The sequence below is a fragment of the Dreissena polymorpha genome, chromosome 8 (genome assembly GCF_020536995.1).
Source record: "Dreissena polymorpha isolate Duluth1 chromosome 8, UMN_Dpol_1.0, whole genome shotgun sequence".
NCBI lineage: Eukaryota > Metazoa > Mollusca > Bivalvia > Myida > Dreissenidae > Dreissena > Dreissena polymorpha.
In genome coordinates this window covers 11,894,874-11,922,722 of record NC_068362.1, presented here as the reverse complement: position 1 = coordinate 11,922,722, position 27,849 = coordinate 11,894,874, and the positions used below count along the sequence as shown (strand labels likewise).

Here is a 27,849-nt window from a genome sequence, read left to right as displayed (position 1 = left end):
TATAGGGCTACCAAATTCGGTATGTAGTAGCATCTTAAAGTACTCTACCAAGTTTGTTCAAATTATGCCCCTGGGTTCAAGTTTGACCCTGCTCCAAGGGTCACAAAATTGAACATATGCTTATATAAGGCCTATTGTGGGATTTTTTTTAAAATCTTCTTGTCCATCACCGTATGGCATAGGGCTACCAAATTTGGCATGTAGTGACATTTAATAGTTCTCTTCTTAGTTTGTTCAATATGCCCCTGGGTCAAATTTAAAACTGCCCGGGGGTCACAAAATTGAATATATGCTTATAAATGGCTTGTCCATAACCATTGGGCCTAGGGCTACCAAATTTGGTATGTAGTGACATCTTATAGTCCTCTACTAAGTGTGTTTATATTATGCCCCTGGGGTCAAATTTGACCCTGCCGTGGGGGTCACAAAATTGAACATACGCTTATATGGAGCCTATTTTGTGAAAACTTTAAAAATCTTCTTGTCCATAAACATCGGGCCTAGGGCTATCAAATTTGGTATGTAGTGACATCTTATAGTTGTCTACCAAGTTTGTTCAAATTTTATCCCTTGGGTCAAATTTGACCCTGCCTCGGGGTCACAAAGTTGAACACATGCTTATATAAGGTCTATTTTGTGAAAACTTAAACAATCTTCTTGCCCATAACCATCCGGTCTAGGGCTGTCAAATTTGGTATGAAGTGACATCTAATAGTCCTCTTCCAAATCTGTTCAAATTTTATCCATGGGGTCAAATTTGATCCTGCCCCGGGGGTCACAAAATTGAACATATGCTTATATAATGCCTATTTTGTGAAAACTAAAAAAAATATTGTCCATAACAATTATGCCTAGGGCTACACAATTTGGTATGTAGTGACATTGTATAGTCCATTATTTAGTTTGTTAAAATTATGCCCCAGGGGTCAAATTTGACCCTACCCTTGGGGCCACAAAATCGATTATATGCTTATATAGTGCCTATTTTGTGAACACTTACAAAATCTTCCTGTCCTTTAACCATAAGGCTGTGGCACTTCTACCCTTATTTAAATATATTAGTGTTCAAAGGTTCGTTTAAGTCGCGTTGTGTAATTTTTTGTTTTTACTAAAATGTTCCAGGTTCGTTTAAATGCAACAAGTCTTTTTATAGCATATATAGTCTTTTATTCTTGTTTAAAATGTTTGTATATGTTTTATTGTAAATGTATATTATTCTTATTTGTATTGTAAATGTATGTAATTCTTATAAAGAAATTGAACAAGATCTAAACAGGAAAGAAACAAGATACTCCAACACAAATATAATCCGTCAAGAAAGTAAATGTCCCTCTCTCCTGCACTTACCGTAAAGCCGTAAAATTATAATGTTTACTGTGCGAGTTGCTATCAATAATGGCTCGATTTAAAATACCCCTCTTTTATACTAATGCTTATGTAAATGCTTATACAAACGGTCATGTTCCAGAAAACGTGATCTCAGCAAGTAAACAAAACTTTCCATCACCCTGTCTAATTGGAGTATTTTATTCTAACTCCAGTAAACAAGCAGTTCGTGACCGTTTTAACATCGGTCTGACTGCCAAATAACCAAGGCTTAAGAGCATCCCTACATGTATGATAGTTCGAATTGAGTTCAGTCAGCTTACTAGGACAAAAGTGTTACAAGGCATGATAGGGCTACCAAATTCGGTATGTAGTGACATCTAATAGGTCTCTACCAAGTTTGTTCAAATTATGCCCCTTGGGTCAATTTTTACCATGCCCGGGGGGTCACAATACTGACCATACACTAATGGGGCCTTTTTTGCGAAAACTTTAAAATCTTCTTGTCCATAACCATTGGGCCTAGGGCTACCAAATTTGGTATGTTACATATATAATAGACATCTTATAAACTTCTACCACATTTGTTCAAATAATGCCTCTGGGTCAACTTTAACCCTGCCCCGGGGATTCACAAAATTGAATAAATGCGTATAAAGCGCCTATTTTGTAAAATCTTTAAAAAAATCTTCTTGTCAAAAACCATTTGGACTATTGCTACCAAATTTGGTATGCAGTTACATCATTCTTATAGTCCTCTTATACCAAGTTTGTTCAAATTATGCCCTTTTGGTCAAATTTGACCCGCGGGTCACAAAATTGAACATTATATACGCTCATATCTTGCTTATTTTGTGAAAAGTTTTAAAATATTCTTGTCCTAAACTATAAGACCTAGGGCTACCACATTTTGTATGTAGTGAGATATAGTAGTCCTCTACAACGTTTGCTCAAATTATGCCCCTGAGGTTAAATTTGACCCAGACCAGGGTGTCACAAAAGTGTACATGTGCTTAACTAGGGCCTATATTTAAGTATTTGCACATGCCAAGAATATTTGTTTCAGCCTTTTCTTCAGCAGTGGAGTGATACAGGGCTATCATGGCCCTCTTGTTTGTTATTTGTGGATATTTCATGCTCATCAGGAGATGCCTGCCCACCAACACTTTCAGAGCTGCCATCACCGACACTGGTGTCATCAGCATGTGACCTGGCATAAATGGAATACATAACTCTTATATGTATACACTGCAACTCCGCTACATCGCGATCCGTTATATCGCGCTGTCCATTATATCGCGAGTCGGCTATGGCTCCCAAAAATCCGACAAGAATGATCACAAAAACACATTTTTTTAAAAATTCGTTGACAAGCTATAATCTGACAATATGCAAACTGCGATAACAACCGGTTCTGGCTAGTAATTGATCACCCGTTTTACGCGGCTTATACCTGACACGCAGTGAAGCGTGAAAACAGACCTTAAGTGACAGTGTTGCTTTAACACGGATTGAGTTGTTTGCAGCACTTGAGTTATTAGTGTCTCATTCTCGATAATAATGTCAGTTTGTTGTTTTTGCTATTATATTTTAGCTGAGACATTTAGCAGTTTGAAGCCACATCAATAATAAACACTAAATTGTCGTTGTGTTAATTATCAGCTTATTATAACTATTGTTTGACTATGCGTATCTACAGTCGTTTCATTTTGTTTATATTATACAGTTGATATCGCTCATCATTACCCGATAATCCCGTATATTTCAGTTTTAAAGCAAACTCCGGTAAATATTTACGATAAAAGTGCTCAGTACACACACACATTTGCAATTATTCTTAATATCAAATACATTTTGGCATTTGTTACTATTTAAAGATGTGATGAAATAACGTCCAATCAGGGCGTTTTTTTCCCACTGAACACGCGTAAATCGCCTGACGTGATGTTCATTTTTTTATACAACACAAAATACATTCTCACTTTCCATGCGACGTTCTACATGTCTGCATAATTTTCGCGCGCTTTTTATGGAGACAAAGGATATTTTAGCACTGTTTATTTGACGCTAGAATTTGTTAATGTCGCATTAGCATTAAAATTCGGAAACGTGTTTCGGATTACAAATTTAGTAAAGCTCATTTGAGAATCAAACGAAACATTAACATTGTGCGTTATTAATGCAACGATAATTTGTTTAAGCATATTACGTGCCATATCGCTAATTAAAACGTGAAAATAATAACTAGGAAAGTAGCGTAAATCTAGGTTTCTACACTACACAAATGTAGGTGTATATCTTTAATACACTACACAAATGTAGGTGTATATTACGCTGAGCGTACCTGAAAATAAAAATTAATAATGGCATTACAATTTCCATGGTAATCAAAACTTTAATTACGATATTATTTTATACAAATAAATTTTTTGTTGTTGTTTTACAAAAGTACATGTAAAATTGGTTTGCAATTATTACGATACAAAGATAAAGCAGCGCCGTACATAAAATGAAAACACTGATGAAATTTGACACATTAACTGCACATCAACTGCTTAAAAACTAAGTCAGACATGTCTTGATTTATATCGCGCTCCGGATATAACACGATCTTTGGACCCCGTCAATCGCGATATAATGGATCTGTAGTGTATATTTATTTATTTATTTATATATTGAATTGTTTAATAATCTTGTTGTGGCATTGTAGATATGGTGCCTGCCTAGCCATTGGGAGGCCAAAGGTTTGATCCCTACTTGGGGAGGGTTCTCATGATCTTTACAAAAACACTATGTACTGGTTCTTCCCAGAAAACAGACTTGAGAGTATCTTAATAAGCCTAAGGCTTTGGATGCAGTCTAGCTAAAATAAATAAGTTTATTATTATACATACATTAATCTTAATGTTTATTTGAATGGTTTTCAATAAAGTTAATATTAATTTCCTAGTCCTACCACATAAAGTATGTTATGTTTTGTTCTCACAAAAACCATTCATGTCCATATTAAAAAAGTGTTTGTTAATCTTAAGAATCTTTGAACTAGAGGCATGTTACTGTTGAGTTAAAATTATATCTACATAAATATATACATTAATGCCAAACCTTATAAAGAATAAATAGCCATTTTTGGAGACGATATATATTGATATTATTACCCATGAAATCATTCAATCTGATCCCTGGAATTACTCTAACTCGTTGGACTTGAAGAGTCATTATGACTGATAAGCACTTTCAAACACCTATAAAAAAGTAATAGCAAGATATGAATGCATGTTTCTTTTATATAAATACAACAACAAACAAATATACTGATTAAATGCAAATAACAATACAATTTATATTCAAAGGAGGTACTTCATACTCAAATTCAAATAACCAAGTGCCTAAGTGATAAACTAGAAATAGGTTTGATGTTTTGAAATGTCATTGAATAATAGTGCTACATATTTGTATGAATATGCATGATTTGAGTGTCATATAACATACATTTTTTAACTGTTGTTGTTTTTTGGACTATTTTCTAATGAAAAGTTTTAGTAAAAATACGTGGTCTATAATTAATTTATTTTGATTGCATATATTATTATGCCCCCCTTTGAAGAAGAGGGGGGTATATTGTTTTGCACATGTTGGTCGGTCTGTCCGTCAGATGGTTTCTGAATGATAACTCAAGAACGCTTAGGCCTAGGATCATGAAACTTTATAGGTACATTGATCATGACTGGCAGATGACCCCTATTGATTTTCATGTCACTAGGTCAAAAGTCAAGGCCACAGTGACTTGAAATAGTAAAATGGTTTCCGGATGATAACTCAAGAATGCTTAGGCCTAGGATCATGAAACTTCATGGAAACATTGATCTTGACTGGCAGATGACCACTTTTGATTTTCAGGTCACTAGGTCAAAGTTCAAGGTCACAGTGACTCGAAACAGTAAAATAGTAAGGATGATAACTCAAGAATGCTTATGCCTAGGATCATGAAACTTCACAGGTACAGTGATAATGACTGGCAGATAATATCTATTGATTTTCAGCTCACTAGGTCAAAGGTCAAGGTCACAGTGACTTGAAATAGTAAAATGGTTTCGGGACGATAACTCAAGAACACTTACGCCTAGGATCATTACACTTCATAGGTACATTGATAATTACTTGCAGATGACCCCTATTAATTTTCAGGTCACTAGGTCAAAGGTCAAGGTCACATTGACTCAGTAAAATGGTTTCCTGATGATAACTCAAGAATAATTAACCTAGGATCATGAAACGTCATAGGTATATTGATCATGACTGGCAGATGACCCCTATTAATTTTCAGGTCACTAGGTCAAAGGTCAAGGTCACAGTGACAAAAAACGTATTCACACAATGGCTGCCACTACAAATGACAGCCCATATGGGGGGCATGCATTTTTTTCCAAACAGCCCTTGTTTATATTATATTCACATACTGTGAAAAACATGAGATGCATAAATAATTTAAAACGGGTTGAAAGGCTAAAACGGCAATTCATCACCTTTATTAGAGATTTACATGTCTTTACTTTCTAGATTGAAATGATCTTTTGCCCGTGGTATTTTGTTGGTACCTTGTTCCTGTTATTAGCGTTTGGACCATTTCTATCCACCAATGATTAGAGCATACCCTGGTGTATCTGCAACATCAATATATGTAAAAGGGTTTAAATAAATACTGAAAAAATTAAATAAAATTTATTAACAGCCAGCACACCTTAAATTTGCCATAGCGATAAATGAAAAATGCTAGTTTGTGTGTAACATGGCCACAAATTTAATATGTTACAGTGGGGCAGGGTGTTGGTGTTGTATCTACTGTAAGTAAACCAAGCAATATAGATCGAAAAAATAGTTCAATGTTGTATTAATAAGAACACGTTTTTCATTATAAATGGCATTTAATTTTATTATAATACAATTTTGGGCATTCATGGAATAGAAGAAATGATTGTTGGTATTTACATTGGTCTGTTCTGGTAACATAAATATGCAATGACAGTCTGCTCAAATTAATCATTCAATTTGAGATTAGCAAAGCATGGTGTAAAATGTCAACACATTAGGCCATATTAATTTTTTTTTTTTTACCGATTAATACTAAATAAAATGTTAATAATAATAATGCTTGCCATCTACATGGTGTAATACTCCTACAATACGATATTTATGTACATTAACAAATAAGATATCAATACACTAATGATACCTACCCGTTTGGCGTCGCATCTTGCCTGCTTATAGCTCTAATCCATGCGGTTTTCGTGGCATGATTTCTAGGCATTTTGTGCAGCGTTACATGCTTGCCATATATGCCAAATTGTCCCACATCAGGCCTTTACCTTGCCAGTTTGGAAAAAAATTATATAATTTATAGTTATATACTTTGTAAGGTTATTATAAAATACAATTCATATATAATAAGCATAAGACACTTCTTTCTTTAAAAAAAAAAGACATCAATGGAAATTGGAATTTTTTTTTGTTCAATATTGGTTTGGAATCGGGTACCTTTTAGGGCAATTTTTACATAGCAAAAACCCCCTGATATAATATAAAGTAATTGTTCAATAATGTGTATGTGCCATTTTATTGCTACAGTAGACAAAATAAAACATGTGTTCAGAATTATTGATTTATAAACATTAGTAATGAAGTATTTTGACTGTCACTACATGCCATGTCTATAAATAGAAACTGTGTTCCTGGGAAAGAGACACTTTCTGACCTTGTCTTAATTTTGTGGTTGTTTAATGATTGTACATGAACACTATGTTTACCTGTTGATTGAACTGTGCAATTGTTTCAGTATGTGTAATTGTTTTCATCTGTGTAATTGTTTTACTTCAATTCATATCTTACTCAACAGTCGCATTTCAACATGTCAAACGTTAACTAAATAGCTCTGCTACTGAAGTTTATTGTCATGTTTTACTATTGAATCATTGAAATGTATGCATATATTTTAGATGTGTAAAGGCCTCTTTATAGCAACATATGCGTAATACAATATCACTGCAGTATGTTTAATAAGATTATTTAACATTGACAGTAATTCAATATCTTGATGTTACTCTGTTTTGCAGTATACAAGTGTGCTGTGAGTCCCACAGGAGACAGGCTGTACATCATACATACCAGCTTCTACGAGAACAAGCTTCTATCCCTGGCCATGGATGGCACACTCCTGGCTGAATACACAGACACAAGACCAGAGTACCTACGTGGTCTACATGTGACCCCTGCAGGCCAGGTGCTGGTCTGTGGACACTATTCCGACACTGTACTACAGGTGGGCTGGGAGGGGGAGAGTAAGCTGGCGACTCTGGCTACACAGAAGGATGGAGTGATGGACCCATACTCAGTCTGCTACAGCAGCACAACATCATCCATCATTGTGGGACTGTTGGGGGACAACAACATCCTGGTGTTCAGAGTGGAATAGTGTGTACATGTATGTATTAGTTGTTGTAATTAGTGATTAGTATTTCAATGACAATGTGTTGTTTAGCATAAGAACATTGAAGTGTGTTATATTTCAATACAACATTGTGTGTGTAGTTGTTGAGGCAACTTTTTTGTGTACACATATAGTAATTTACTAATACAATGTGAAGATTTTTTTAAATATTAGATCTTATACATATTATGTTATGTTGTCAAATAGAGATTTGACAGAGACAATTATTTTCAAGGGAAGTAATTTATATAATTATAGATCTCAGATTATATATTTCCCTACCAAGAATTTAAGTTATTTTCACAGTTACTGTACAGATTTTGTATTTTGTTTATTTATAACTTAAATGATTGATTTGTCAAAGATTTTTTATGCCCCATTACGAAGCAAAGGCGGCATATAGTGATCAGACTGTCCGTCTGTCTGTCCGTCCGTCTTTCCATAACACTTTGCGTTTAGGTTTCGAAAAATGCTCATAACTTCTATGTCCTTTGAGATATAACCTTCATATTTGGTATTCATGTGTATATGGACAAGGCCTTTCCATATGCACACAAAATGTTACCCCTGTGACCTTGACCTTGAACTTAGGGTCCCCGTTTAGGTTTCGAAATCTTCATTTAGGTTTCGAAAAATGCTCATAACTTCTATATCCCTTGTGATACAACCTTCATATTTGGTATGCATGTGTATATGGACAAGGCCTTTCTATACGCACAACAAATTTAACCCCTGTGACCTTGATCTTGAACTTAGGGTCCGAGTTTAGGTTTCGAAATCTGCGTTAAGGTTTTGAAAAATGCTCATAACTTCTATTTCCATTGAGATATAACCTTCATATTTGGTATGCATGTGTATATGGACAAGGCCTTTCCATAAGCACAAACATTTGATCCCTGTGACCTTGACCTTGAAGTTAGGGTCCGCGTTTAGGTTTCAAAATCTGCGTTTAGGTTTTGAAAAATGCTCATAACTTCTATGTCCCTTGAGATATAACTTTCATATTTTGAATACATGTGTATACAGACAAGGCCTTTCCATACGCACACAATTTTGACCCCTGGACCTTGACTTGAACTTAGGGTCGGCGTTTAGGTTTCGAAATCTGCGTTGAGGTTTCGAAAAAAGCTCATAACTTCTTTCAAGCGTTTATAGGGGGCATAAGTCATCCTATGGTGACAGCTCTTGTTTTTAAATGATAAAACTATCATTTCTTTCCTGTGCTAATTTGTGAATGGTTGGTTTCATTACTTACCTGTGGACTTATATACATAGATACATGATGAACTGTGGCAATGATCTCTTTGATAAACTTCAGGCCTTGCTGGTCAGCGATGTCTGACTTGGTCATTTTGACTGTCTACAGACTCCCGCCCCCCCCCCCAGCGGTAGGGTGGCATATAGCAGTTGAACTGTCAGTCCATCTGTCTGTCTGTCTGTCAGTCGTCGGTCCGAACACTTAAACATTGGCCATAACTTTTGCAATATTGAAGATAGCAACTTGATATTTGGCATGCATGTGTATCTCATGAAGCTGCACATTTTGAGTGGTGAAAGGTCAAGGCCATCCTTCAATGATAAAGGTCAAAAACAAAATCCAAGGGAAGTAATAAGCTTTAAAGGGAGATTATTTCTATACCTGCCAAATGATAAATAGAAATTTTATTTAAAAGCGGCGCAGAAGGGGGCATTTTGTTTCTTACACGATCACATCTCTTGTTTCTAAACAAAAATCAAGTCTTAGTAAAATAGTGTCGTCTTAGGTTAGCCTATGAGGACTCCACTGGCTTATGTGGGAAGACACTTTACACATTGATTAAGTCCCCTTTTTCAAGAGCGATGCTCAAGTTAAGTCCATTTAAGGGTTGTATTTATACATTCTTATGAGAATGAATTTCGTATAACAAACAATATGATTAAAAAAGTGGTTATTGGGACAATGGTGTTCATGTTAATGCAAATTAAAAATAATTGTTAAGAGATACTAATGTAAGCAATGTGTGATTGAATTCAGAGCGCTTAAAACTGAATGGCTATATTTGTGCTATTTTAAACTTTTCTCACAGGGGTGAAGTCTCAATATATTTTTTAATTTTTGTAAACGAGTATCCAAACTAGACAACTAATTATTATATAATTGTGGAAACTTAATTTATTTAAATAAAAAAAGAATGAACATAACATGCAATAATAAATACAATAAAAATGTATTAAGAGAACCTTTGAATTTTGACTTGTTCACACATTAGCAGAATAGTAATTTTCTAAAATTATAATATACAGTCAAAACCTGTTTGCTCAAACTTGCTTGGCTCGACTTTCCGGTTGGATCGGACTTTCCTCGAAGCATCTATTTTTGTATTGCTAAATATTCATATACATTTATGTCAGATGGCTCGAATTTGCAGGCGTGGGATTAATATCTCATACTTTTTTAAGTCCACGTCACAATTTTCACGTTGTTTTGTTTGCCTTGCTCTAAAGCGCCTAGGGTAGCATAAAGCTGTTACTTGATTATGAGCACTTGATTAAAGGCTCCCTATAATTTCAAACATGTTATTGACTCAACCATTAATTGATTTGAGTAAAAGATGACAATCTGGCGTTTTTGTAGATGCTATAATATTATGGCTGGAACGGCTGCATCACAATTTGGTTTATTACACAATCCATCCAGAAGGCCAAAAGCCCAAGTGGACAAAGCAAGCATACAGTGTTTACAAAATACACAGTTTATGATTATACAAAATAAAGTTATACTATAATGTTAGAGTTACAGTTATAATATGTCAACTTGAAGGAATAGACAATTTTGTATCTATGCGTCATGTCATTCTTAAATAAAAACACATGCAAATAAAGTAATACATGTGTTATTTAAAACTAAGGAGATGTGCATATAATTCTTATATATTGCTTTGTTTCTTAGCGTTATTCCTTACATAAGATCATTGTTTGATTGTTTGTGTAATTGTTTTAAAATAGTGATTACTTAAAAATGTCAAGTATATAAATTCTGTCCTTACTGATTCAAAAGAAGAAAGTAGTACGGGGATTAGGCAGTATGAATACTCTTCAACTGGAGATGTAAATCTATTGCAGATTTATGTTAGTAATTTGTTATAATTTGCGGTATATTAATTAATGTTGATTTCGTGGGTTAACTGATTCACGAAATTTACTCAAACACATAACAAAATGATCCAAGCAAATTCGTGTTTTTTTTTCAACAAGTAAGTAATGCACGAATTAACATGTCCACAAAAAAGTATTTTTTTTAAAAACCTCCTAGTGTTATGCCAACTAATATAAATGATTTTTCAGGATCAGGGGTGTAGCGTTCCAGTCTCTAGCTTGAATTGTTGACCAATATTTTGCATCTGTTTCATCAGTCAGTGCCTTTTTTGAAGTTGTAGTTTTTCTGGAAGGGGCATGATTCTGGGCTATTTTTTCTTTTTATGGAATCGCAGTTTTTTTGCAAATTTGAGAGTTTTGTGGGTCACAATTTAAAGAAGTTTGTTACTAGAATTTTCTCAATTTTAAGAAGTTTGCTACTCATTTCTTCACTATAATTAAAATTCGAGAATCATTTTTCTTTCACAAAATGAATGGGTCAAAGGATGATACAAAACATGACACAAAACATGTCCTGTGATCGGATTTGTGTTTGTGGGCAATTGGGTAATATGTTTAGAGAAACTTGTGTTTCCCCTCAACATATCAAACAAAGTTTATGATAGCAATTTACTTGGAAAAAAATCATTTCTTGGTATTGGTTACTGTAAAAATGTGGATTTTTAGGCGTCACCAAAGAACGGGCAAACTAGTGTTGTCAGTGTGTAGTCTTTAAGGGCAAGTGGCCTATAACATAATTTAAATCCAATGTATATGAGCAGTAAAATATATGGAAACAAAGTTTATGATAGCCATTTACTTGGAAAAAAATCATTTCTTGGTATTGGTTACTGTGAAAATGTGGATTTTTAGGCGTCACCAAAGAACGGGCAAACTAGTGTTGTCAGTGTGTAGTCTTTAAGGGCAAGTGGTCTATAACATAATTTAAATCCAATGTATATGAGCAGTAAAATATATGGAAATGTAAAGTGATACATATAATGAGTACAATTGAAAAACAATGTTAAGAAGATGACTTTCTATTATTTGTTTGTTTTTAAACGGGAGAAAAACTTCTTTAAAATGGGGCTTAATGCATGTGCTTAAATTGTTGTCGTTGTCCTAGATTAGCTTGTGCAATCCACACAGGCATATTTGAGACAACAATTTCATATGTTTAGTATTTTTGTTGAAAAGAAATATCCTCTTTATAAAAAAATTCAAAGTGTCCTTCCTGATTAGGTTGTGTGGACTTCACATGTTAATCTGGGACGATTATTTGTAATATTTAGGAGCCGCATATTGGGTAATGAAATTACATCAGTATGGTATACAGTGTTTTATTAGCCAACAATGTTTTAATACGAAATGGTTTGATTATATTAATTTTCGTGCTATTGAGGACAATAAACCAATGAAATGCCAGATTAGAAATTCATTAGAAGGAAATGTTGCCTATTAAACACCTTCATAACCAATCAAGAAGCATAGTTTAGTATAGATTGTAATATAAACATTTTGAGCTCATCTATTTTTTGAAAAAAAATTATGAGCTATTGTCATCACGTCGGCGTCGGCGTTGGCGTCCGGTTAAGTTTTGCGTTTAGGTCCACTTTTCTCAGAAAGTATCAATGCTATTGCATTCAAACTTGGTACACTTACTTACTATCATGAGGGGACTGGGCAGGCAAAGTTAGATAACTCTGGCGTGCATTTTGACTGAATTATGTGCCCTTTTTATACTTAGAAAATTGAAAATTTTGGTTAAGTTTTGCATTTAGGTCCACTTTTTTCAGAAAGTATCAATGCTATTGCATTCAAACTTGGTACACTTACTTACTATCATGAGGGGACTGGGCAGGCAAAGTAAGATAACTCTGGCGTGCATTTTGACAGAATTATGTGCCCTTTTTATACTTAGAAATTTGAAAATTTTGGTTAAGTTTTGTGTTTAGGTCCATTTTATTCCTTAAGTATCAAAGCTATTGCTTTCATACTTGAAACACTTACTAACTATCATAAGGGGACTGTGCAGGCAAAGTAATGTAACTCTGACTGGCATTTTGACAGAATTATGTGCCCTTTTTATACTTAGAAAATTGAAAATTTGGTTATGTTTTGTGTTTAGGTCCACTTTATTCATACAGTATCAAAGCTATTGCTTTCATACTTGCAACACTTATTAACTATCGTAAGGGGACTGTGCAGGCAAAGTTATGTAACTCTGACTGGCATTTGGACGGAATTATGTGCCCTTTATACTTAGAAAATTGAAAATTTGGTTAAGTTTTGTGTTTTGGTCCACTTTACCCCTAAAGTATCATAGATATTGCTTTCATACTTGGAACACTCGCAAACTGTCATAAGGGTACAGTAAAAGGACAAGTTGCATAACTCTAGATGTCATTTTTACGGAATTATGGCCCTTTTTTGACTTAGTAACTTTGAATATATGGTTAAATTTTGTGTTTCGATCCACTTTACTTCTTAAGTATCAAGGCTATTGCTTTCAAACTTCAAATACTTTCATGCTATCATGAGGTTACTGTACCTGGCAAGTTTAATTTTACCTTGACCTTTGAATGACCTTGACTCTCAAGGTCAAATTATTAAATTTTGCTAAAATTGCCATAACTTCTTTATTTATGATTAGATTTGATTGATACTTTGACAAAACTACTCTTACCTGACATACCACAATAGACTCCACCCAAACCCGTGCCCCCCCCCCCTCCGAATCCCCCCCCTATTTTTTTTATTTTTTTTTTAAGATCATCTCACAAATGACCACCACACCCTCACACTATACCCCCCCCACCCCCTCCCCAAATTATTTTTTTAAAATGGTTAAAAAACAAAACTATTTATTTTGATTATTTTATGTTTGAAATACCGTCCAACCATCGCACCCAACAATCCCCCCCACCCCCACCCGAATCCCCCCCCCTAATTTTTTTTTAAGATCATCTCACAAATTACCACCACACCCTCATACTATAACCCCCCACCTCACCCCCCCCCATTTTTTTTTTTGAAACTGTTAAAAAACACAAATATTTATTTTAATTATTTTATGTTTGAAATACCGTCCAACCATCGCACCCAAGAATCCCCCCACCCCCCCTCCCCCCCACCCCCCCACCCGAATCCCCCGATTTTTTTTTGCATTTTTGGAACATAATGTAATGAATGTCCACACCCCCACACAATGCACCCCTCTTCACTCCACCCCTCCCTCCTTTGTGATTGAAAATGAGAGTCCCTTCACCTTTAAAAAGAAAATAGATGAGCGGTCTGCACCCGCAAGGCGGTCCTCTTGTTTACAAGTTCACATCACCCACTGTGCTGTTGTTTTCAGGACAGCACCACCATTGATATCGAGTTGGCCCAGCAACAGCACCAGTCCGGCCTGCAGGAGCCCCAGTCCAGGACGACCCATCCACTCCCCTGACCCATAACTCATCATACTTGATATCCGGAAAAATGGGGCCTTATGCATGTGCTTAAATTGTTGTCACAGATAAGCCTATGCAGTTTGCACAGGCTAATAATGGACAACATTTTCCTCTTAAAGGTATTTTTGTTGAACAAATAATCCTCTATGAAAATCCAGACTAGTCAGAAAGTACCCTCCCTTATTAGCTTATGTGAATTTCACATGCTAATCTGGGACGACACTTTCTAACATTAGTGATCCGCATATTGGCTTATGAAAATACATTTCTAGAAATAGAGTAAAGATTATAGATATAAATTTACAGATAAGTATAGCATTAGCCAACACTTTTCTTGTTTTAATACAAAATGACTTAATTGTATTTATGTTTATGCTATTAAGGACAAGGAACCAATAAAATGCCAGAATAGAAATTCATGTTTTTGAAAACCTTCACAGCCAGTCAAGAGGCATAGTTTGTTATAGCTTGTAATATACTTTGTTACAAGTTCCTATCACCCACTGTGTTGTTGTTGTTTTCAGCAGAGCACCAGCATTGATATCGAGTTGGCCCAGCAACCGCACCAGTCCCGCCTGCAGAAGCCCCAGTCCAGAATGACCCTCCCCCTCCATTGACTTCTAACTCCTCCCCCTTGACCTCCTGCCTCAAAAAGTCAGCATCGTTGAAAAAATCTGTTCTGCAGGAAATTCTGAGCATGATTCTGTTCTGACAAAACGCAATGCCCACTTTACGTTTTCCAAACAAAAGCCTGGGTAGTTTTGTTAAGCTAGAGTTCCGCGTGGGCCTGAAAGGGACAAGTGTTACAGACACGAAAAGTTATAGCAGAAGTTATGGTAACGCTAACAGTCAGTTGTTGCTGTTGGACATCACAACAAATATCATGAAGAATAAAAAGTTCAATCACTTGTTCCAATCGTTATGGGACAAACAGAAATTGAACAGGAGAGAATCAAGGAACAATAAAAGCGTAAGCTTTCCTAGTGGTATACGTCTGCTGTTGATAGTTTGGACAACAGAAGGGTTACGGACTGCCCCAGATTGTCCTCTCAGCGGCCAAAATATCATAATAGAACAGACTTTTAGCAATGTTACAAACAAAAAAAGGCAGAAATGACTTGGTTGTGAACACCCGGAGCGCGATACATCCATTCTTACACAGAAAGGCGGTAATAACTTGGTTGTGAACACCCAGAGCACAATACATCCATGCTGACACAGAAAGGAAGTAATGACTTGGTTGTGAACACCCAGAGCACAATACATCCATGCTGACACAGAAAATAAGTAATGACTTGGTTGTGAACACCCAGAGCAAGATATATCCATGCTGACACAGAAAGGCAGTAATGACTATGCTGTGAACACCCAGAGCACAATACACCCATGCTGACACAGAAAGGCAGTAATGACTTGGCTGTGAACAAAGAGCACAATACATCCATGCTGAAACAGAAAGGCAGTCATGACTATGCTGTGAACACCCAGAGCACGATATATCCTTGCTGACACAGAAAGGCAGTAATGACTATGCTGTGAACACCCAGAGCAAGATATATCCATGCTGACACAGAAAGGCAGTAATGACTATGCAGTGAACACCCAGAGCAAGATATATCCATGCTGACACAGAAAGGCAATAATGACTATGCTGTGAACACCCAAAACACAATACATCCATGCTGACACAGAAAGGCAGTAATGACTTGGTTGTGAACACCAGGAGCAAGATATATCCATGCTGACACAGAAAGGCAGTAATGACTTGGCTGTAAACACAGAGCACAATACACCCATGCTGACACAGAAAGGCAGTAATGACTTGGCTGTGAACACAGAGCTTAATACATCCATGCTGACACAGAAAGGCAGTAATGACTTGGCTGTAAACACAGAGCACAATACATCCATGCTGACACAGAAAGGCAGTAATGACTTGGCTGTAAACACAGAGCACAATACATCCATGCTGACACAGGCAGTTATGACTTGGTTGTGAACACAGAGCACAATACATCCTTGTTGACACAGAAAGGCAGTAATGACCTAGCTGTGAACTCAAAGCACGATACATCCATGCTGACACAGAAAGGCAGTAAAGACTTGGATGTAAACACCCAGAGCACAATACATCCATGCTGACACAGAAAGACAGTTATGACTTGGTTGTGAACACAGAGCACAATACATCCTTGTTGACACAGAAAGGCAGAAGGGACTTTGCTGTGAACTCAGAGCACGATACATCCATGCTGACACAGAAAGGCAGTAATGACTTGGACGTAAACACCCAGAGCATGATACATCCATGCTGACACAGAAAAGCAGTTATGACTTGGCTGTAAACACAGAGCACAATACATCCATGCTGACACAGAAAGGCAGTAATGACTATGCTTTTAACACCCAGAGCACAATACATCCATGCTGACACAGAAAGGCAATAATGACTTGGATGTAAACACCCAGAGCACAATACATCCATGCTGACACAGAAAGGCAGTGATTACTTGGTTGTAAACACAGAGCACAATACATCCTTGTATGACTTGGTTGTGAACACCCTGAGTACCCTACATGCATGCTGACACAGAAAGGCAGTAAAGACTTGGTTGTAAACACCCAGAGCACAATACATCCATGCTGACACAAAAAGGCAGTAAAGACTTTGTTGTAAACACTAAGAGATCCATACATCCATGGGGTGTGCCACAGCCGCAAATTACGCCCACTATTGTGAACAAGGTTCTTAAAGTGAACATATCTGGTTTTGTTATGAGCACATAGAACTCCAAGCCCAAAAGGCCTCGCATTGAATTGATGCAAGAGAAGGCTTTGAAAAATAACAGCAGTTTTGTTGTGTGGTCCAATACGCCCTTCGACTCTCAACCTGAAGAAAGCAAAACTCAAACTCATCTCTTAGCAATATTAGCAAGGCCAGCATGTCATCTCAGCTTCTTGAACTTCAGGTGAGACCTTACAGTGTTAATTATTTTGTTGAAATTGGGGCCGAAATTCAGCCCCATTCTTATCTCATAAAGTCTATATCCATGATTACTGGCTAAAGTTCTCAATTCATGGTTTCCCGGAAGAAAAAGAAGGTTGCAACATTGAGTTAATCAGAACTCAAATTCAGCCTTTGGCAATATCAGCTAGGCCAGCATATCAGCTCAGCTTCTTGAGCTTCAGGTGAGATCATACAGCAGGGTTCGCACAGGGCTTGAAAAGTGCTTGAAAACGAGTCCTAGGCTTGAAAAGCCCTTGAACTAAGGTTGGCATTGAAAAAGTGCTTGAAAAGTGCTTATTTCATGTAAAAAAGCCTTGAAAATGTTTATTTCTGTTCAAAATTTCTTTTATCATTGCCATGAATTTTAATCGTTCTTAAGGAAAATATTACGAAAATTTATCATAAATTCCTTTGCGCAAAAAGTTGAGTACGAAATATAAGTTTGGTACACTATTGGGTACGAAACGTTAAGTGTACACGTCACAGATTATGTGTACTAGGTCAGAGGTTCTCCGTTGTGATTTATTTTCGCGAGTAAAAATGCAGCGATGGGGTAGTGTCGTTTCAAAGCAGAGTGGTTAACTGAATATTCCTGGCGCTACTTTCTGGTCATAAACACTGATGAAATGCAGAAAAAATGCTTAAATAATTACCACTTATACGAAACGTCAACATTCTTTAAATATGAATATTCATGGCGCTATTTTCTGGTCATAAACAAGTTGTCAAAATGACGTTAATCGTTATGTTTTGCGCGAAACTTATGAATATTTCTGGGTATAGAAAACAAATGACATTCGAAAAGCACAATGTTTGGTCTATATGAAGACCATTGGGGTCGGGGGAATGGGGGAAAGCGCTTTGAAAAGCCACTATAAAGAGGAAACCCACAAAGAAAACATGAAATTAAGAAGCAAACAGGGTTCCTGCAATGTGTTTTTTGGTGAAACAGGAAGGTACTATTGTTAAAACTGTTGAATCTAAAACAGTCATAAACAACAACAGCCCTGTGAAATACAAAATGTAATAGTAACTGATTTATGTTTAAATAAAATGAACTAGTTTGTTTGATGTGAGCATAGAAAGAGACAATGTGTTTGTTTATAATAACTTTAAAAAGTAAATACATATGTGAGACTCATTGAGTTAAGGATGGATAACGTGTATTTGTATGTAATGACTATAAATAACACAAATGATTTATTGTGAAATAAGTTTAATGTGTTCAAGCAAATAAATGATATATACTGTGTTAATCGGCCTTGAAAATTTGGCCTTAAAAGTCCTTGAAAAGTGCTTGAATTTAGGTTTGAGATTTCTGTTTGAACCATGTACAGTGTTATTCATTTGTCGAAATTGGGACAAAAATTGAGTCCCATACCTAATCATTAACAGTTTATTTTTTCCATAATTACTGGCTTAAGTTCTCAATTCAAGGTTTGACCCGAAACAATGTTTTAATATGTTACAAATTGAGTTTTTTTCCTTATGCAGCTCTATAAGTTGAACCTTAGTGCAATTTATCTTGATATCACTTATTCTCAATTTTTTAAATTATGTTTGGCAAAAACTACAACCATTTTCCCAATTTAATTCAAAACACTATGATTTTTTATGAATTGTCCCAATCCAAAAATGGTAAAAATAAACTCTGCACAGAGCTAGCCCCTAGTTATAGCACATGTTAAAGTTTTTTATCAGAATAACTTGCTTAATTATACCCCCACAAACGAAGTTTAGGGGGTTTATAGAAGTGAACTTATCTGTTGGTCTGTCTGTCGGTCCGTATTAAGTGTCCGCTCTCTAATTCAAGTAGTTTTCATCCGATCTTCACCAAACTTGGTCAGAACTTGCATCTACATGATGCCTAGGCCAAGTTCGAACATGGGCCTTGGGTCAAAAACTAGGTCGCGGTGTCACTTAGCGCGTTTTAAACATTCAGCATGATGTCCACTCTCTTATTCAAGTAGTTTTCATCCGATCTTCACCAAACTTGGTCAGAAGTTGTATCTAGATGATCTTAAGGCAAAGTTCAAACATGGGCCTTGCCGGGTCAAAAACTAGGTCACGGGGTCACTTAGTGCGCTTTTTAACATTCAGCATGGTGTCCTCTCTCTTATTCAAGTAGTTTTCATCCGATCTTCACCAAACTTGGTCAGAAGTTTTATCTAGATGATCTGAAGGCCAAGTTCGAACATGGGCCATACCAGATAAAAAGCTAGGTCACAGGGTCACTTAATACGTTTTACACATTGAACATGGTGTCCGCTCTCTATTTTAAGTAGTTTAAATCAGATCTTCACCACACTTGGTCAGAAGTTGTAACTAGATGATGTGCAGGTCAAGTTCGAACATGGGCCATGCCGGGTCGAAAACTAGGTCACGGGGTCACATAGTGTGTTTTAAACCTCACCATGTTGTCCGCCCTCTAATTCAAATAGTTTTTATCCAATCTTCACCAAAATTGGTCAGAAGTTGTATCTTGATAATGTTTAGGTCAAGTTTGAATATGGGTCATGCCAGGTCAAAAACATGGTCAGTGGGTCAGTTACTGCGTTTTGAACATCACAATGTTTTCTGCTCTATAATTCAAGTAGTTTTCATCCAATCTTCACCAAACTTGGTTAGAAGTTGTATCTAGATGATGTCTAGGTCAAGTTTGAATATGGGTCATGCCAGGTCAAAAACTATGTCACGGGGTCACATAGTGTGTTTTAAGTCCTATCTTAGTGAGTTTTAAACCTCACCATGTTGTCCGCTCTCTAATTAAAGTAGTTTTCATCCAATCCTCACCAAACTTGGTCACAAGTTTTATCTTAATGATCTCAAGGCCAAGTTAGAACATGGGCCATTCCGGGCCTAAAACTAGGTCACCGGGTCACTTTGTGCATTTTTTAACATTCAGCATGGTGTCCGCTCTCTAATTCAAGTAGTTTACATTCGATCTTCACCAAACTTGGTCAGAAGTTTTATGGAGATGATCTTAAGGCCAAGTTAGAACATGGGCCTTTCTTGGTCAAAAACTAGGTCAAGGGGTCACTTAGTGCGTTTTAAAAATTGAGCATGGTGTCCGCTGTTTTTTGTGAAGATGACATGCAAAATATTGTGTGTCAATGCGGCATGTGGGGGTATTCGTCACGTCTGTGACAAAGCTCTAGTTTGCTTATTTCACTAAGTTTAATAACTATTTTGAACTCGCATCTATTGTTTCTTATTAAATGCCATACAGTTATATTGTCTCACATTAAAAGTTGTTAAGTCTCAGGTATAAGTCATAAACTTTCACATTTAAAGGTGTGCAGACTCACATTTAAAAATGGAGATTGTAACATTTAAAGTTGTGTTGTCTCACATTTTAAATTGCTGAGTATCACATTTAAAATTATGTAGTCTCAAATTTAAAGTTCTATAGTCACACAATTAAAGGTGTACAGTCTCACATTCTAAATTGCTCAAGTAATGCCTGTTTTTGATTTACAAAAAATAAATTTTACACCTTGCTACAAACCCAAAAATTCCAATTTCAAGTTGGCCAGGGTAAAACATTGTTACTACGTTATTCTGAGTTCTAATTGATGAAAAATTAATTGAAATATTCTAAATATCAATTATAGGCACAATGTTTGGCATTTAAAAAACAGGTCTGTAAAGTAAGGCGTTGCAAGGCTTATTCATGTGTCACTAAACAATCCGATTTTAGTTTACTTTCCATTTCCTTTTCAGTGAATTTTACTAGCAAACATGACAAACGTCATTGAAGTGAAAGTCGATGACAACCCCCTTCTTGCAAAAATACTACAACTCGCTTAAGAAGTTCAGCATGAACACGTCTTGCATCAAACCACCAAGCCTCCTTTCAATATCTCCTCCCATGTTGGCTACATCAACACTTCCAACAGCAGAGCCTTGGTGAGTTAGACTTCCGTCTCAGCATCGATGTCGCTTAGCAACAATTGGATGATGGGCGTCGACAAATTATGCCGTACAAGTCGCTCGAACAGAAACGATCTGATCCAACAGGTAGAGAGTCCATTAATGTGACTACTCGATATGTTGTTCTCGAATAATGTGAACCTTAGGCCTGGAGAGCAGTATGCGATTGACGCCATTCAACAACAGTTGTTGTCGGCAATTCTCGGGTTTGAGGTGGCGACTTCAGCGTCGGGACTCGCTCCATCTCTGTCTGGCCCAGTCACAGCAGCAGCAGCAACAAGAACAATAAGTAGTATCTTAGTGGTGTTCTGGGATATGGGGCTTCATGTATGTGCTTAAATTGTCATCCCAGATTAGCCTGTGCAGACTGCACCTACATTAAGTCCTATTAAATTGTCGTCCCAGATTAGCGTATGCAGACTGCACATACATAAAGTCCTATTAAAGTGTCATCACAGATTAGCCTGTGCAGACTGCACATACATTAAGTCCTATTAAATTGTCGTCCCAGATTAGCCTATGCAGACTGCACATACATAAAGTCCTATTAAATTGTCATCCCAGATTAGCCTGTGCAGACTGCACAAACATTACGTCCTATTAAAGTGTCATCCCAGATTAGCCTGTGCTGACTGCTCATGCATTAAGCCCTATTTTCCCCGAATGAGGCTCATATACTACACTTAACATCAGTATTTTATGTGCCTGAAAAGTTCCTAGCATCAAATGGGAATTATGTGCTTTTAAATTGATCACACTAAGTAAATAAAATGCAAATAGCACTTGATCTGATATCAATTTTAATCATAGAAGGTCAGGGCATGAAGTTTTGTATATTTTCGACCGAAATTCAGCCCCTGAACCAAAAGTTTATCCTTGCAGAAAAATCTGCTTTAATAGAATTGTAAAATTATATTTAATGTAGTAAAATAATTATGTAAAAGCCTTCAGCTCATTTCAATATTATTTTCTTTATTTATTTTCAATATTTATTAAAATTACTGGATATTGTTTTAAGAGCCTGTTCCTACAGGAACCCATGCACTCATAGATCGGTACCTAGCTGAACAACAGGCTGTCTGGTCAGCTGGGCCCAGACGCCTAGTGACACTTCCTGGCCCAGGACCTTTGGGCAAATGCTCAACTAGTCCTACCCACAGGGTGGAGCCACACTGATCCTGGGGCTCCATACTTTCTTGGCCAGGGGCCAAGATAACCTCGCCAATAAGGTAGGTTGGTAATGTAATTAATCATATATAATGTGCAGTGTTTCACTCCAAATTTCAATTTGAACAGTTTGGGTGTGTTTAATATTGATATAACTGTATACTGGCTGCTAGCTTAAACAAATCATTTATTTAAGTGTTAAATATTTATAATAGCAGCCATTTGTTTTGCCTTGAAAGGGCTCAGTAATTCACCCCGTCCTTTCTTTCAAGATCCTTCAAACATAATTTATTTCTTAAATATTTGTATACTCAAACAAAATTGATTGACTTCTTATATAACTGATGCCATTTCAGAATGCATTGAATTATTTGGTTTACAGGGACACATTCCTGTGATGCCCTAAGGTCTTTCTATCTGTTCACAGAGGTCTTATACTCACAAGTTCAAGCCCATTGAGCGATGTTCACATTATCAAACTCTGCATCTCAATAGGTAAGTCACCTTGCCATTTCAAAAGGGGCCACTGTGGCAAAGCATTCAGGAGACCCAGTTGTAATAGCCTAAACATTTTGATGCAATAAAGCTTTCACAAATACCCAATAGGTTAAACCCAATACAAACTGGGGTTTCTGCTTTTCAATTAATTGACCAGTTTATCTAAGTGTAAGGCTTCAGCCACAAACTACTTTATCTTATAAAGAAATTTGAAAAAAGTGCACAAGTTTCAAGTTAAACCCTCAAACTTGCATTTTAAATTTAACATCTAGAGTTATATTAAAACTCAAAACCACAACAACAACAACAACAACAACAGCAAACAATTCATCAGCAGGTACCAACATATCTGACTTTTTCAATCTTTACAAAATCATGTTCCATATCAACGTAAGTGTGGTTCTTAAAATAACATTGAATTACGAAGAGGGGTCAGTGATGTTTTAGTTTAGGGGGTATATAGGAGTGAACTTGTGAACTTGTCTGTCTGTCGGTCTGACGGTCGATCCGTATTAAGTGTTCGCTCTCTAATTCAGGTTGTTTTCATCCGATCTTCACCAAACTTTGTCAGAAGTCGTATCTAGATGGTGTCATGGTCAAGTGTGAATATGGGTCATGCAGGATCAAAACCTAGGGCATGGTATCACTTAGTTTGTTTTAAACATTCAGCATGTTGTCTTCTCTCTTATTAAAGTACTTTTCATACAATCTTCACCAAACTTGGTCAGATGTTTTATTTAGATGTCTATAGGAAACAATTGAACATTGGCCATGCCGGACCAAAAACAAGGTCACATGGTCACTTAGTGCGTTTTACGTAATCAGTTGGTGCCCGCTCTCAATTTCATGTACTTATCAACCGCTCTTCACCAAACTTGGTCAGACGTTTTTTTTATAGATGATCTGTAGGCCATTGTCGAACATGGGCCATGCCGGGCCAAAAGCTAGGTCATGGGGTCATTAAATGCGTTTTACACATTAAGTTTGGTATCCGCTCTCTATTTCAAGTACTTATCATCTGCTCTTCAACAAACTTGGTCAGAAGTTTAATCTAGATGATCTCTAGGCAATGTTCGAACATGGGCCATGCCGTGCCAAAAACTAGGTCGCAGGGTCGCGGGTGTGTTTTACACATTCAGCATTTCAAATTCTTATCATCAGCTCTTCGTGTAGGGGTGTTCGCCACGTCTATGACAAAGCTTTATTTTTTAAAGTTAATGGCTTTTTCATAGAGTATTAAGTGTGTTGCCAGGGTTGAACCCGCATTTTGATACTTGACAATTTTTATGAAATGCTAGTAAAGTCTTAAAAATTGTTGTCTTAATTAACACATGACAAACTTAATTCCAGAAACCCGGATAGCAAAGCGTTGGTTTGTTTTTGAAACATTTGAACCAGCAACAGTCATCTTTGGAGTTTCTGACATGTCTATGGTGTGGAACCCTCAGTCTATGAACATCATAACAGCACATGAACCAGCAGCAGTCATCATCTCAAGATTCTGGTATATCCATGGTACAGGACCCTTAGTCTGTACAGATCTTGCAGAACAAACTTCAGGTGAGTGTTCTTGTCGTGTGGATGTTTTTTACATGCTCCCAAGTTCAGAGATGTGTGAGTGCATGTAGATGTACATTTGTCAATCCATACGTACATCCAGCTGTTGGATTTGTATGTCAAGTCTAAACTCAAAAAGTATTGCTTCTAGTGTGATTAAACCAAAGATATTTGCCATTCTGTGAACTTGCCTACTTGTGTATTTTGGTTCTTTGTCTTTTAAATTATTGGAATTTTGAGACAAAAGCAAAATGTTGGTGCATGATTTCAAACCATTTTAACTATTTATTATCTATCATTATTTTATAAATAGTCTCAGGACCATCATTGCCTCAATGGATTCAAATCAGATTAGTTGTAACGTTCTGAAATACCAAGTGCTGTGCTTGTTATTGATTTGTCATCGGTATAAAAATAAATAAAAAACTGACATCTACAGTAACGAGTCTTTCTTTTTTCAGATGCAATTTGAGAAAATCAAACCATCCAATCGGAAACACAGCCTGTTGCAGCAATTGTTAACATATTGATCCCAGTCAAACCTAAGAAGCTCAGAGTTACATACTGTTTAACATGTGCTAGTCTTCATATACCTCCTGGTTTGTTCAGCACTTACTCTTTGAATGTTATGACGGGTGAAAATGAATGACCTTGTTCAGATCGAAATTGCAGAATGACACATCACAACAATTCAAGTGGAAAGCCACAAAGCCATGTCAACAGCCACATGTTGTATGTTGCCAGCCAAGCTGTATTAAAAAACACAATAGCTTACGTTTTATGTTATATGTGACCAACCAAGTTATATTCATACAAAAACAATAGTTTATGCTTTATGGGAATTGTTATGCTGTCAGTCTTTATGTTGAAATATTGTGTTCAATATAGCATGTTAAGTATTTTAAAAGCACGCATATTGCTCGTATATGCAATCTCTTTGTCTATATTATGATATCACTATCTATTGTGATCCCGATAATGGTAAACTAATGGGAAATACGCTTTAATCAAAGACTTTCAAAGTGTGACAAAGCTGTCTAAATGAGGTTGGTAACTTGGACAACATTAATAAAATATTGGAGTGTTTTCATGTTATAAAACATGTTTCAGTTTTCTGTTTTTTTACCCGTATTATAGATAAGCTAGATAAAAGTAGTGTAAAGAAAGGTTTAGAAGTTTTACGCTTCAGCTTTTTCTGTTTATCAATCTTTCTAAAAAAAAATACTAATAAATTTGCACATTCGGGTCGGTTTTCGAACAAGAATCTTGTTTAATAGCATTCGTGGAAATCCAAATAAATTATGTGCACACATGTAATTTACCTAAAAGTGTCGATTCTGTATTTACTACCAGTACTTTGTTGATTTCAATGGATATTGTTTGTTAAATAGTCGATAATGGTTATTGCATTTTTGGGAAAACTTTAAGGAAAACCTGAAAATTAAAAAAAAAATTTTTTTTCGAGTTTTATTAAAAGTGGCAAAAGTTATAAATGTTATTTTGTGTTGTTAAATCATAGACTTAGATGCTCATAAGTGTTTAAATTTATTTTCGGACATAATAGTTTATAATGCTTTATATTTGTATATGCATATGAAGACGACCAAAATGTATCCTTTTTAATCACTGAGTATCTTACTGGTAATCAATATCTCTTGATCACTGCATACATTGTAGAGGTATATTTGACATTTATATACAGAGCAACACTGTGAAACAATAGTATTTTAAACGTACATTATTTATTTATTGTTGCAATTTTTATAAGATAAACTCACTGTTTACATTAATTTGTACACATCATAGTCATAAAAAATATTGATTGTGTGAATCCTCATATATGTATTGAACTGTTAAAATAATGCACAGTAACAGATTCTGAAGAGAAAAATGTACTCAATGAAATATAAACACCTTGTTATATCAACTGCTTTTAATGAAGAACAACTACTTAAAATAAGTTTAATTTTGTTTTACATTATCTAAAGAAAATTTAGTACCTTGTTATTTGAAATCAGTCATTCACAAATTAAGGAATAGTGTTGTCATATGCTAACAATTGTCAAAAAAATGAAATTGTCTCTATTGGTAGAGTAGAGAGCAATAGTATTTGCTTAACAAAATATAAACAAAGATGTCTGCTTTGTAAGTGTATGTGGAATAAACACTTATGTTTGTGCTTATATTAAACGTGAACGTATTGACGTATTGCTGATAATAAAGTTTGACATTTTATTAGTTTTGTAACAATGTGTTTGACCTTTTATGTTAACATTCCCACAATTGATGTCAGCGCAGTGCCTTCAATGGAGTCATTTTCTGTAAATCTCCCACTGTTAAAGTTCAGCAAATGTTTTAAGACCAGATTTCCTTAAACTTGGAGTTGTTTATATTTAACATTTTTTGAATGCATGAAACATGTTTTTTATGTTGTAGAATAGCTGAAACTAGCTTGATGTTTGTAAATTGTTTGACATGTTAATCAAATTGATAATAGAGACCAACACTCATTATGCGTTAATTTGTATGTTTAGCTAAACAAAAAATGTTAACAAACACAAATATAAGATATATTCGTGAAACAGTATCAAATGCAATTTGAAATATAATGTTTAAATATGTTCGTCGACTCCAAATAAGCATTTTGAATAAGCAAATTAATACATAAATACTCTCTAAGGAAAGTACACGCAGGCACTTTTCAATCGCTTGTGTACTTCATATTAATCAGGGTCTTTCTAAATTCATGCATGATTTTGTATGCCTATGTCTGAATTGTGTAAATATCTGTTAAATCACTGTTAAAAAGGATTTATATATTAAAAGTTAAAATAGTGTCTAAACTTTAACCGGGCATCTGTTGCATTTATTTTTACGTGTTTATATTTTCTGGCTTACTGTGCTTAATTTTGTCTATAATTGTGCGTACTTTTATTGTGGTTTTCATATTAAGACAAAGCGCACTACTCTTATGCTGTTGTTTTTGTCCACCATTTCTATACAAAATGTTGTATGTAAATAATTAAGCATGTTGATGTTGGTAATAATGTATTTCCTGATCTAATATTGATGATGCACTCAATAAAGTACATAACCATTTATGTGGACTAGTATTGTTTAGTGATATTTTGTTGTTATTACTAATAAAATCTTCAAGGATTGGCTTTCCACTGATATATAGCTTTTCCCTATTGAACCTGGAGAGCACATTTTGTTTTCTTGTAACTGTCCTCTCGCCCGTAAGTCCTGTATAACACTTTTGTCACTCTTCATTATTCTTCATAATTTTAAGAAATACATATTCCTTA

The 27,849-nt window shown here is 35.7% G+C and overlaps 1 protein-coding gene and 1 long non-coding RNA gene across 5 annotated transcripts in view; both read left to right on the top strand.

Moving 5' to 3' along the window:
• LOC127842381 (uncharacterized) overlaps nucleotides 1-9,833 on the top strand; it is a 46,373-nt gene extending 36,540 nt beyond the window's left edge. The window contains exons 3-4 of the mRNA XM_052371855.1: nucleotides 7,437-7,786; nucleotides 9,825-9,833. Coding sequence (XP_052227815.1) covers nucleotides 7,437-7,786; nucleotides 9,825-9,833 — 359 coding nt within the window. The remainder of the gene's footprint in view (nucleotides 1-7,436; nucleotides 7,787-9,824) is intronic.
• A 4,449-nt stretch (nucleotides 9,834-14,282) lies between these two features.
• LOC127842654 (uncharacterized) lies at nucleotides 14,283-27,705 on the top strand. 4 transcript variants are annotated; one of them, XR_008031810.1, is made up of 7 exons: nucleotides 14,283-14,498; nucleotides 14,904-17,348; nucleotides 21,110-21,608; nucleotides 22,353-22,548; nucleotides 22,869-22,981; nucleotides 24,335-24,544; nucleotides 25,003-27,705. It is a non-coding gene; the product is annotated as an uncharacterized LOC127842654 (long non-coding RNA). The 4 variants fall into 4 exon arrangements; XR_008031809.1 differs by having other exon boundaries at nucleotides 22,338-22,548; XR_008031808.1 differs by adding an exon at nucleotides 23,521-23,624 and having other exon boundaries at nucleotides 21,110-22,548.
• Nucleotides 27,706-27,849: the final 144 nt, after the last annotated feature.